The sequence below is a fragment of the Spermophilus citellus genome (assembly GCF_964194105.1).
Source record: "Spermophilus citellus genome assembly, chromosome: 19".
Taxonomy (NCBI): Eukaryota; Metazoa; Chordata; class Mammalia; order Rodentia; family Sciuridae; genus Spermophilus; species Spermophilus citellus.
The window spans coordinates 9,142,756-9,155,645 of record NC_138201.1 but is presented as its reverse complement, the minus strand read 5'-3'; the positions used below and the strand labels follow the sequence as shown (position 1 = coordinate 9,155,645).

Sequence of the window (12,890 nt, the reverse complement as noted above, 5' to 3'; positions counted from 1 at the left end):
AGAGTCCTGCTGCGGCACTCAGGATGTCTTTGGAGAAAGGTGCGAGAAGAAGGGAAAAGGTCCCACGCAGCCAGACCAGGAGAGTCATCGGGCCCCCGTGTGGCTACCAACGTGCAGAGCTGAGAAGTGAAATGTGAAAACCTAAAATCGATCAGGAAACGGAGGTTTCCAAGCCCAAGTTCATGGTGATCTCCTCCCGGAACTAGCACACACCTTCACGTAAGAACCTCTCTTGTCAACGGAGACAGGCGGCTCGTGGATAAGTGGCGGGGGCGACCTGCTCCCCTTTTGGGGGGAATCGACAGTGTGGTTTTAATTGTGATAATTCATTTAACTTGGAGATATGGGCAGCTGGGTGTTGGAAATAGAGCACTGGGAAAATCCAGATTGAAAAATAAAGAGAGAGACAGAAAGAGAGTGGAGGGGCGGGGAATGACAGCCAAGCACTTAGCAGATGACTTTATTTAAAAGGCAGACGCCGTGAGCACCTGATTTTCATCTCTAGGACAGGATCCCTGAAAAGACACAGCGTTGCTCAGGACCTAGTGACAGAGCAGCCTCTCCATCACGGTCACTGCAGGTGGCTGTCATTTCCAGAGCAGGAAAAGTCTCGAACCCCTAGGAAAAGTTGTGTGTGTGTGCCAAGCCCTGGGTCACAGAAAGTGTCACCTCTTTGTAACCAACAGAAAAAGCGGGCTTTTCCCTTAAAAGGGGAATTATGGAGGTGACGATGACTTGGTGGGATCCGTTGGAGCAGCTTGGATAACATTTGGGAACCAGCACCCCGTAAGCGGAGAAGTCTACTCCGTGAAGGAGACAAGGTTCCCCGATGACCTTTTAAATAAACTCGGGTTTTAAACTCCCCCATGACCTGAATAAACTCCCTGACACAGAAGAAATAATTATGATACTGGTGAGAGGGAAAAAAAATGAAACCCAAACAGTTAAGAATACACAGCGATCATCGCATCTCACGGGATACAGGAATACGTGCATTCCTATGGTTCATCGTGTCTTCTTGATGTTTTTCCCAGTGAATTGACTGTGGTATCTTGAGCTTTTCAACCAGACACCATATCAGCTACCCTCAGTTAAGAAAGTGCAGAAACACTTATCACGTCTGTCCTTTGGTATGCATGGGGACATGCACGATTAAAGACAAGTGCAGGTTTATGCAAACAACCGTTATTTGGCCCGTCTGGTGAAGAACTTTCTAGAACCCTGAACACTTACCCTCACCATACTTACTCCCTGTGTCCAGGCGATCAGAGACCAGATGGTGGAAGGTCATGGATCAAAAAGGTCCCCAGCTGTGGCCACCCACCACCGCTCTCATCATTGTGACATGCCATAATGCTGATGAAGACCCTTCTTAAACCATGATCCATCTGTGATGTTTATCTCCCATACCCCACAGAGAGGGGAGGGAGACGTGGCCCAACTGGACAGAACTCAATTTTTTTTTTTCTTTCCAAATGCCTGTCCAGCGAAATCCTTTGCTGGATTTCAGATCGACACCCTAACCGGGTGTCCAAGACGGACTCAGTGACGGCCACTAGGCTGGACGCTGTACACAGATCTGATGTTTGGATCTGATACTGTTCCTACAGAGTCTTGGGGTGGGGGGAGACAGAGATGTGTCACGCTCCGATCTGAGAAGGACTCAATGGGGACCGCGTGCGTTTTGAAATGTTCACGATACCACACTAAATAGCGACCAATAAGGACCAATGACCGAGGAGTCACACAAGCCCTCGGATGAAACACAGAGCTTTTTTTTTTTTTTTTTTAAATCAGGAGCAGGAATAACAGATTGTTTCCTGTGTTGAGTTTACAGCTTTGATGGGAAGAAGAGAAACAGGTTCCTCTGAAAGTGTATTCACACTCACCTCCAACCCCAAACACAGCAGCCTAATTTCTTCCTTTCTGCTCCCACAACATCCTGCCCACCCCCACCCCATCCTCACTTTCCACACCCAGAATCATCCAGGGAAGGCTAATTATGGAGCCGGCGGAGAGGTCTGCACAGGCTTGTTCTGCACAGTGCCTACAAGACCAGCTTAACTGAAAAGTGCTTTTGATATATGATCTTGTATGATTCTGTTTTTTTTTTTTTTTTAAATACCAAGACGTTCTACAGGGATCTCAAATGCCAGACTGGAATCGCCAACTCACCATAGAAAGTCAGCTGCCCCCTGGCTACATTTTTGCCCCTGGAGTTCTCGGCCACACATTCGTAGACGCCGGCGTCCTCCTGCTGAAAATTGGGAATTTCGAGAATTCCATTGGACTTGTGTCTTCTGGCTTTCATGGCGATGGGCCTCCCGTCGGCTCTTCGCCAGACGATAGTTGGCACCGGGCTGATGGCAAGAACGTAAAGAAGCGAATCGAGTTAGAATCCGTCCCCACAGCCCTTGCCTTCTTGGCTTATAAACATGCAAGCTCACCGGAGTGTTCTCTGAACTTCATTTATTTTATGGACACAGCCATCTGTGAAGATCCTGTGACTTTAAGACCACCATGCAGAGCCGCCCCAGTAGAACCCTCTGTGGGCGATCTCGGTGAGCTGAGCTTTCCGACATCCTCACCAAGACACCAGAAGTAGGGGTGCGACTCTCCCAAGCTCTCAACACCACCTCATCTGTCAGCTTACAGCCACTGGGACCTCAGGGGATGCCACACGGAACAAGAGTCACCTGGCCATGCCCAGCCTCAATTCTGGACCCATCAAGTGAGAGCTAATGAGATGCTTATTATCTAAGATGTTTGTCTCTTGTTAGTTGAGGACAACAGAGGCAATACATTCTTCTTTTTTGGGTACCGGGGGATTGAACTCAGGGGCACTCAAACACTGGGCCACCTCCCCAGCCCTATTTTGTATTTTACTTAGAGACAGGGTCTCACTGAGTTGCTTACCGTCTTGCTTTTTGCTGAGGCTGGGTTTGAACTTGCAATCCTCCTGCCTCAGCCTTCCGAGCCTCTGGGATTACAGGCGTGCACCACAGTGCATATATATACCCATATATTTCATGCCCAACAAGGAAAGTACCCCGCCTTGAGAAACACCGAAATAATAGTAGAAATAACTGAACTCATGGAAATCAGGGAGATACAACCCACGTGTTGACTTGGAGGAACGGTTCACATCATTTCTATATGGAGAACTTTACCCACTTGATGCATTCCATTTGGAAGGTGGCTTGGAGGGACTTTAATTAAAATAGTGAGATAAAGTCAGCCTCAGTCTGTGAGGTCTTTACGTGCTCTCAAGACATCCATCATGCCCCGGCCATAACTATTTAGGAGACAGCCTAAACTGCAAGGAGGGTATCGTTGAGCCTGCAAATCCATGGCTTTAGCAAGTTAACCTCAGCTTTGAAGACTGCGGCTTCCTAGCAGGGGATATAATTATTTACTTATCTATTTTTTCACAAAAAACACTCACCGAGAAGTAATTAGACAAAAGGACTTGCTAATCTTCTCTGGGAAACCTGAGATGGTATTAAAAAAAAACCTAAAATTGGGGGTTCATAACCCACTTCAATCTAATGTATGAAATATGATATGTCAAGAGCTTTGTAATGTTGTGAACAACCAATAAAAAAAGAGAAAAAAAAAAACCTAAAGCCATCCACTCCACTATATTTGTTTCAGAAGAATTTTAAATTCATTAGAGAGAGGCACGGAGCTCCAATTGCAGAAAGGCTCTATCGAAAGTGTATTATGGACGGCCTCCCGTCCCAGTGAGATACACACTTCATCCTGGGCCTTTCAAAATAACTCTACTTATTTCAGCAGCTCCGTGGGCAGACCCAACATCTCCCCTGCAAGACAGGAGCCCAGTTTGTGCCTTTTGTTTTTATTCTAGGAGCCATTCAAGCACCGTGAATAGACTGTAATTCCTAGCGCCCTTTTGATGTGCTAAAGGGAACTGAAGGCCTTTCAAGGGGTCTCCTTTACCCGTCTCACCACACACACAACCTCGATGATCCAGTTACCTGCTCTGAACTCTTCTCCAACTAACTTCACACAGACACTTGAAAATAAAGACAAATTTTAAAAACACAACCACGGTGTACTTGGTGAGCAACCTGCTTTAACTCCCTTAGCCATAAATCACGGGTGTTTTCTACGTCTTACATGTTTTTCAACTTGACTTTAAGTGTCTGTGCGGTGTATCATCCTGCAGGCGTATCATAATTCATTTCATATGGCAAGTCTTCGGGACATGAAAAAAAATTCTCATCGTATTGTACTACACCAAAATAAAGATACTGCTGTTGTTGATATTGCCGTGATTTGGAAACACAGGGGAACCCAAAATAATCCTTTCATTAGAATTGAATATACAATGGAAAAAAAATAAGGAATATTTTCTATGGTTCATGTAGAACACAAAAATCATTTTTTAAAAAAAGATTATAAGCAGCCCAGTGTGGTGGTGCACACCTGTCATCAATCCCTCGGTGGCTCGGGAGGCTGAGGCAAGAGGATCGTGAGTTCAAAGCCAGCCTCAGCAAAAGTGAGGCCCTAAGCAGCTCAGTGAGACCCTGTCTCTAAATAAAACACAAAAATAGGGGCTGGGGATGGGGCTCAGTGGCTGAGTGCCCCTGAGTTCAATTTTAAAAGAAATTCAAACTGGGGCCAGAACAAATATGTCCACATTTTCCCAAATTGTTGGCTTGCCTGTACCTCAAATGAAGGCCACTTTTTCCTGTCGTTCTGGGGTGGATAGCATGCACACTACAGGTCAGAATCATAGAACAAAATACTTTTTCAGAACTGCCCATTCTCCTCTTCTTTGTAACCACATCAACGGGTTACAAAGCCGCTTAACCCTTCTGGCCATTACCTGTGTCTCTCTGGGTGTGGACAGAATCCAAGAGGCACATGCAGAGTTGCAGAGAAGGGTTTGACTGGCTTTTCAGTCCCCTGCGGAAGCCATCCCCGTGAACAGCCTAAGGATAACTCTACACCTGCCCCAGCAGAAGGGAGGGACTATAAGTAGAACTTACTTTCCTAAAGCAAAGCACTCTAGCTTGACGGTGGCTCCTTTGGCAGTCGGGACGGTCTCTGGGAACTGCACTTCGATTTTGGGCTCGTATTCCCCCATCACCCCTGCAAACAAACAGAAGAGCTGAGTCTCAGAGGCTCTTTTAAAATGGACTCAAGTGCTTTTGAGACAACGCAGGCTGCTCCCGTACACCATGAGGTGCACAGTGAATTCCTTCATTCGAAGCAGGTCCATGAGATTGTGACCCTTCTCCCAGTTACTGAGAGAAGACTCGGTCTCACAGAGCCACATCATCGGCCTGGGATGATATTCTGTATGCACCCAACTTTGCTTCTCGAAAAAGACTTTTCTAAAGGTGGTCATGAAAATATAAGATTGATAAAGTCTGAGTCACCAGGAAAGTCACCTTTTTTCAGAATCACAGGGTGGGAAAAAAATAAAACATGTAAAGGTACTTTAAAAAAAATACTAGCAGCCAGGTGCGGTGGTGCACACCTGTCATCGCGGTGGCTCGGGAGGCTGAGGCAGGAGGATCATGAGTTCAAAGCCAGCCTCAGCCAAAGGGAGGCACTCAGCAACTCAGTGAGACCCTGTCTCTCAATAAAATACAAAATAGGGCTGGGGATGGGGCTCAGTGGTCGAGTGTCCCTGAGTTCAATCCCCGGTATAAAAAAACAAAATACAAACAAACATATATATTTTAAAAAATCAAATTTTTTTGGTGCCTTCTTTCTGTGATCACAATTTTTACTTTCACTTCCAAGACTCATCTTAATGAATCATTAATTAGTGCGTGCAAAGTAGCATCAAAAGCTTGAGTTGTTATTATACTCTGAACCGATGTAAAAATAAGAAGCATCTACAGGAAAAAAAGAAAAAAACTTTCAAGTTCTGACAGCCTTCACCCATGGCAGACCTTGAAAGCCTTCTCTCCCACTTTGGCGCATCCTAAGTACTTACCGGTTCTTTCCTATCCGTACATTCTAGGCTCTGTCTACTGTCTCTCTCCTGGTTTTGATACAGTCATTCCTGTCCCGTTTCGGGTCGCTCTCCTTGATTTCTGATTCAACAGTGCCAGGAAAGTATCTGCCATTACCTAGATCAGTCTACCATGTCCTGACTCTGCATTGCATCTGTCCCCTGGGCTCCCCATCGCCCCAGGGAAAAGACACAGAGGGGGTTCAGAAGAAGAGGTTAACAGTAAGGACCGAATGGGCCCAGGTGCACTCACAAAGAGAGACGATTTTGCTCATCTCTCAGACCCTTTCCATCTGCCGTTCCAGAGACTGAGAGACGTCAAGAGGATCTATTCAAAAAAAAGTCACCTGTAAGTGTTAGATGGTGATCATGCAGCTAGGTTGGCTAGAAGATATGTTATCAAAAGCACAAACTCAAGCATAGGGTTGTGTTTTTTTTTTTTTTAATTTTAATATTTATTTTTTAGTTTTTCGGGCAGACACAACATCTTTGTTGGTATGTGGTGCTGAGGATCGAACCTGGGCCGCACGCATGCCAGGCGAGCGCCCTACCACTTGAGCCACATCCCCAGCCCAGGGTTGTGTTTTTTTAAATGTTTGTTTTATGTTTGTTTTCCAGAATGACGGAGGGTATTATATTTGGAGGGACTCTGACATCATTTCATTTGGTGTTTTTTCATCTGGGTCTGATGGATGCACTTTTTTTTTTTGGTACTTGGGATTGAACTCAGGGGCACTCAACCCCTGAGCCACCTCCCCAGCCCTATTTTGCATTTTATTTAGAGACAGGGTCTCACTGAGTTGTTGAGTGCCTTGCTAAGTTGCTGCGGCTGGCTTTGAACTCGAGATCCTCCTGCCTCAGCCTCCCGAGCTGCTGGGATGACAGGTGTGCGCCACCGCAGCACTTGGCACAGATGTATACTTTTGAAAGAGGAAAGTGCAAAAGGAAACCACTGAAGCAAAGCCTGTCTTTCCTCCAAAGAAATCACACTCCAGAAGGATCCCTTCGTTCTGCAACTAGGCTGCAGCCTCAAAGGCGTTCAACCAGCCAGCGAACCAGGAGGGTTCAAGGTAAAAACTCAGGCCCTGATCCCTCATCTCCATCTTTCACTCGGGTCCTTTCTTCACTGCAGCGGATGACCCTCTAAAACTCCAGCACACGGAATCTGGGCTTGACGTGTTCCCAGGACACGGACTTTCCTCCCTTGGTGGCCCATCTCCGCCTCCTGAGCTGCCTTGCACCTACCTCAATTTGGCTCTTGCCCAGAACTGGCCTGGAGGTGGTGCGGCGCCTGCTGACACCAGCCTTCCCACGCCTCTGCCAACTTGCTAACAAACGGCCTGTTCTGCTGAATCATCCATCGTCCCATAAATATCAGGGGGATGACTCTGAGCACAGCCGGCAAGTTCGCACCTCTTAGTGGGGTGTGTGTGGCTGGGTGCCCCGAGAGTGGCGCTGATTAAAAAAAAAAGATCTGCCTTGGGAGCGAGAGGTCTCTTGTCCTCCCTGGAGACCATGACACTCCGCCCTGCCGTGTGTCACATTCTGGAGGTAGATGAGACCATAAGGTAAAAAAAAAATGCCAGGGACAAGGATGTCTCAGAAGCCATCGGGCGTTTCCCCAGCGCACCCATGTCTAGAAACGTGAGCTCGAGATTGTCCTATGAAAATTATACCCAGGAACAAATCTATGTCATACAACTTTGTTGAACTAAAATATCACCGGAAAAGCGGGGTCAATGTTCTGGAACTCGGAACTGCTACTTCCCCACCCTAGAATCCTACCTGTGAGGGTCTAGGCTGGGAGTCTGCTCTCCCTGGATGCTGTCCCCATTCCTGCTGGCCTCTCGTCCCCTCCAGGTGCCCTACTCTGTAGCTTGCAGGGGTCTCCAAAGCCCTGTGCCTAGGACGCCTCTGCTGCTTCTGAAGCTCTGGTGGTGGCTGTCAACCTGCAGTGTCCCCTAGCTTGACCTTCTCTCTGTGGGCCTTTCTAAGGACACGGGTCATACTGGACTATGGGCCCAGCCTATTCCACGAAAATCTCCTCTCAAAACTTGTTCTGAGCCATTGTGGTGGCACACGCCCACCATCCCAGCAGCTCAGGAGGCTGAGGCAGGAGGATATCGAGTTCAAAACCAGCCTCAGCAACTTAGTGAGGCCCTAAGCCACTCAGTGAGACCCTGTCTCTAAATAAAATTCAAAATACAGCTAGGGATGAGGCTCAGCAGTCGAGTGTCCCTGAGTTCAATCCCTGGTACCAAAAAAAAAAAAAAAAAAAAAAAAAACAAAAAACTTGTTCTGACTCCTTTCTCACTGTTTTTATGACATTTTAAAATGGCTTTGGTTGAAATCTAACGTATATACCAAAAATTCACCCATTTTAAGAGTATAATTCGATGATTTTTAGCAATTTCGTTGAGGCCTGTAGCTGTCCACATAACTCAGTTTGGGACTATTTCTAGCAGCCCAATAAAACCCCCGAAGACCACCTGCAGTAAATTACCATTGTGGGTCCCAGCCCTGGGTGACCCCTAATCTGCTTTCTGTCTCTATGCATTTATTCTTCAGGACATTCCCTATAAATGGAATCACACAAGATGTGGCCTTTTGTGTCTGGAGTCAAGGTTCATCCACCTTGTAGCAAGAACCAGACGTTTCTTCTATTTATTGCAGAAAAGGACTCTACCGTGTAGAGGCACTAGCTGCTCATAATCTGCTTGCTGGCTGTATTAGTTTCCTACAGATGCCAAAACAAAGAACCCCAACCCGAGCAGTTCAAGGAGAAAAAAAAAATTATTGCCTCACAGTTCTGGAGGCTAGAAGTTAAAAATGGGCATGTTGCTGGACCCAGTGACACAGGCCTGTCATCCCAGTGGCTCAGGAGGCTGAGGCAGGAGGATCGTGAGTTCAAAGCCAGCCTCACCAATTCAGCAAGGCCCTAAGCAATGTAGCAAGACCCTGTGTCTAAATAAAATAGAAGAAAAGGGGTGGGGATGTGTCTCAGTGGTAAAGTGGCCCCTGGGTCCAATCCTTGGTACAAAAACAAAAACAAAAACATTTGATAGGACCTTGCTCTAAGACTCTGGGTTCATACTGCTTAGCTGTTTCTGAGATTGTGACAGTAGCTGGTTGCCATGTTGTCCTAAGCGGATGAGCCTCTGGGTTGTTTGTATTTTTTAGATCTTAGCAATCATGCTCCCGTGAACACTGGCTTTGTGTACCTCTTTTTCTTTTCTCTTGTTTTTTTTCCCCATGAATTTCCCCGGATGAAAATCTCTTGCTTGTGTCTCAGCTCAAACGATGCCACCCACAGAGAGGTATTTTGTGATCACTCTAAAATAGGTCCCTACTGCTACTCTCTGTTACCATCCTGCTTCCTTCCTGGGACTGATAACAATTTACACTTCTCTCATCTGCCTGCCTGTTCGGTCTCTGTCCTCCGTCTGGATGATAAAACCTGTCACGTCACGTAAGTGAGTCTTTTTCACTCCTCGGTTCCTACCTTCTATGGCAGTCTCCTTGCTTAATAGGGACTCAGTAAATCACTACTGACATAAAACCTTTTACAAATTTCAGGGTACACCTCAAACAGCATCACCGTGTTCTATCTCCTTTATGTGTCTCTTCTGTTACACTTTTTACCTCCTCGAGGAATGAAAATCATTTTGATTTTTTCTTTCTATATCCTTCACAAATCCTTGCTCATTACTAAGAATATATATATATATATATATATATAAATGAAGTGTGATCAGGAGACATGGACGGTGGGTGGGGGCATTGGAGAAACAGGAGTGGGGGTCATTCAGTTTATTCAGTTAAACAGGAATGCAGCCCATAATAGTTATTCAGTTAAACCTATTTCTTTCGAGGCATGGAAGCCGTTCATTAAGAATCGCGGATTTCTAGCTCAAGTTCCCTTGAGATCATCTTTCTGACTGAGAAGAACTGTGCAGGTTGTGTGTCTGGTCCCAAGGAATTTCTGCTCGGTTTATAAGGTGATCCATAATTAAGACTCAACAGGAATAACGGGCCTATCAGTATAATCGAACGCACAGAGACATGGACGAGAGGTGGAATGCTATCGGGGTCGTTGAAAAATGTTCATTCTTATAGAACAACTGCTCTAGTTTTAAAGTCCTAAAGATGAGGGAAGCAATTGTCTCCAGCTATAGCATAAGCGATTTTTTTGGAATACCCGTGAACTCTCCCATTTAATTTGGTTACGTTTCGCACGAGTTGTGTTTTTATTTTGACGCTTGCTTTCACTTTAACCATCTTGGCCTTTACTCTCTGCATTCAGTGGAAAAGTAGTTGCCTTTTTCCTTAAAAAAAAAAAAAAAGACTGCTAAAAGAGGCATGCATTTTTTTTTTAAAGTCGTTCCCTCTATCCACCTGTGCACTACTCTGGTGATTTATGGACTGATCAGGCTAAAAAAGTGCAAACTGAGGGATGAAATTGTTCCACGACACTTTTTCCATCTTCCAGTGTTTTTACATGGTGGGAAGATGTAGAGGTTCAGCCGTGACTACGCCACCTAGATAATGCGGACATAGAGAAGATGTAGAACATATTCTCACTCAACTAGGAAATATCATCTCAGCCATCTTCATGTTCTGCTGTATGGGCTGAACGATTTGTCTATAGAGACAGCTCTTGTTATCAATTTTAAATAAAGATAGCAGTACCAATAATTTTACTTCTATAGCAAATGAGTCTTAGTTCCTGCACGGTGAATGTTTTCTATTCTTTGGCAGAAGAGGGTCACCATAACAAGAACGGAACTTGCAGAACTTGAAATTCCACATGTCAAACTCCTCAAAAGGCGTGGGCTTAGCTCTAGGAAACTTGGTAAATATTTATCTAACATAGACCATAAACCATGCCCTGTGCCTACCAAGGGGACACACTGTGGATGATGCAGACCTCATCCTGACTCTGTAGGACCCTCCCCTGCATCTCTGCTCTATGCATCCTATGGTCATGTGGCACACACAGGCAATGATTAATCATCTACTGAACAACAGAAAGAGTGGGTTTCATGACACTGACCGGCCTACCCATTCCTTGGTGTTTCTTCTAAAACAAATTCTTACATCACCTGGAGGGTTTGAGTTTTTGGGCATAAGTGGACTCTAAGACTGAGAATCTGCATTTCTAAGAAGCGGCCGGATGGTGCCGATATTGATGATAGGAAGATTGCACTTTGAGAATCACTTTTCTCAATGGGAGCAAAAGCAAGGTGTTCCAATTAACATGAACAAACGGTCCAACTTGAAGGATGTGGAAAAGACAACCCCCTCAATAGTGTGGCCTGGGAAGAAGGAGCCAGGGACACATTGACAACATTGATCCTTCCCCAAATAAATCCTTTCCCAGTGACAGGGCAATAGACCCTGGACGGAAAGAGACAAGTAAGTGCTGAATGCTAAACTCCGGATCCTCCATCCTTACCCAGTAAAAACAAGCTTCAAATTCTCACCACCTGTTTCCTGAATGCCCACACGGATATGTTCTGCCAAAGTCTTCAAGGGTTAAGCCGTCTCCCAGTGTGTCACCTACATAAACCCAGAGCGCTCTTGTAATGGGCGCCATTTTCTACACAGAAAGTGAGCCCATCGGATGCCTGACTCCGGTACTAAATAAAAGGCAAAGCTGATCCATGAAGCCCACTCCCGGTTCTTTGGATTTTCATTATGGTGCTGAAACCATGTTGGTTATTTTTTTTTGCTCACACAAGGGACACCCATAAATAGGGGTGTTCTCTGGGCTGGTCAGTGGGAGGGTACTGCTCACGGAGTCCTACCAGGGACAAAGCCCCCGAGGAGCCTGGGACTCTGCAGATGACCTTGTGGCAATGACTGGCCCACTTTCAAAAGCCGAAGCCAATGTCTGTGAGAACACAGCATTTAACAAAATAACCGGCGATTTACAGAACAGGAGAGAGAAATCAGACACCCGCTGCGCTTGTTTGAGTACAATCTGTGGCGTGCTGCGTTGGCAGGAGGAGGCCCGTCTGCAGAATGTGGTGCCATAAGATTTTTGCCAGCGCCTGCCTTAGCTGGAATCTGTGCTCGATAAACGAAACCACAGAAGGAACATCACCGGCTTCCACCGAGTGGGATTTCCTACTGGAAAAAAAAAAATACGGTGGAAATTGCTTTAGGAAGCGTTCCCAAGAACATTCCTCTGGTATGAGAAACAAGTCATACAATGCGTTTTCCGTTAAGAGGCAAGCTCTTGGCAATACCCGACGTGACACACAGAGTCCCTTGGCTGAGTCTACCTTCTGCCCTTTTCCAAAAAAAAGTTTGTTTTCTTCCTGGTGGAAGGGCACATAGGAAGTTCTAGTGAACTGTCCAAGGAGTATCTTGGATCACTGCTCAGCACACCCCGTGGGTTAACTCCCCCTGAGTTGGAGGGAACAGCTCTCCTAACAAGAATGTCCCCACCACTGGGAAGGAGAAGTAAGTACCTTAAGGCTGTGCGTCCTGACACTTAGGGATTAAATAAAGAACAAGAAAGAAAAAAAAAAATCCAATGTATCTTCAGAAACCTGTGAGTAATAAAAATAAACCTCGTTATTTGTCTTAAGACAAACCCAAATCTTCAGCCTTCATTCCTTTTCAATAACTAAAATGCAGAGAAACTCTTTTTCTAGAAATTGTTCTCATATAAAGATAGAATGAGCGTGTATCCCTACTTGGATACGTTTTTTTTTTTTGGCACTAGGAATTGAACCCAGGGGTGCTTAACCACTGAGCCACCTCCCTGGCCCTTTTTATTTTTTATTTAGAGACAGGGTCTCACTAAGTTGCTTAGGGCCTCGCTAAGTTGCTGGAGCTGGATTTGAACTCACAATCCTCCTGCCTCAGCCTCCCGAGCCGCAGGGATTGC

At 45.8% G+C, this 12,890-nt stretch overlaps 1 protein-coding gene across 1 annotated transcript in view; it reads right to left on the bottom strand.

The window, feature by feature from the left end:
- CNTN4 (contactin 4) overlaps nt 1-12,890 on the bottom strand; it is a 490,319-nt gene that overhangs the window by 149,298 nt on the left and 328,131 nt on the right. Inside the window, exons 7-8 of the mRNA XM_081276057.1 lie at nt 5,016-5,118; nt 2,176-2,360 (exon numbers count right to left, since the gene is read on the bottom strand). Coding sequence (XP_081132183.1) covers nt 2,176-2,360; nt 5,016-5,118 — 288 coding nt within the window. The remainder of the gene's footprint in view (nt 1-2,175; nt 2,361-5,015; nt 5,119-12,890) is intronic.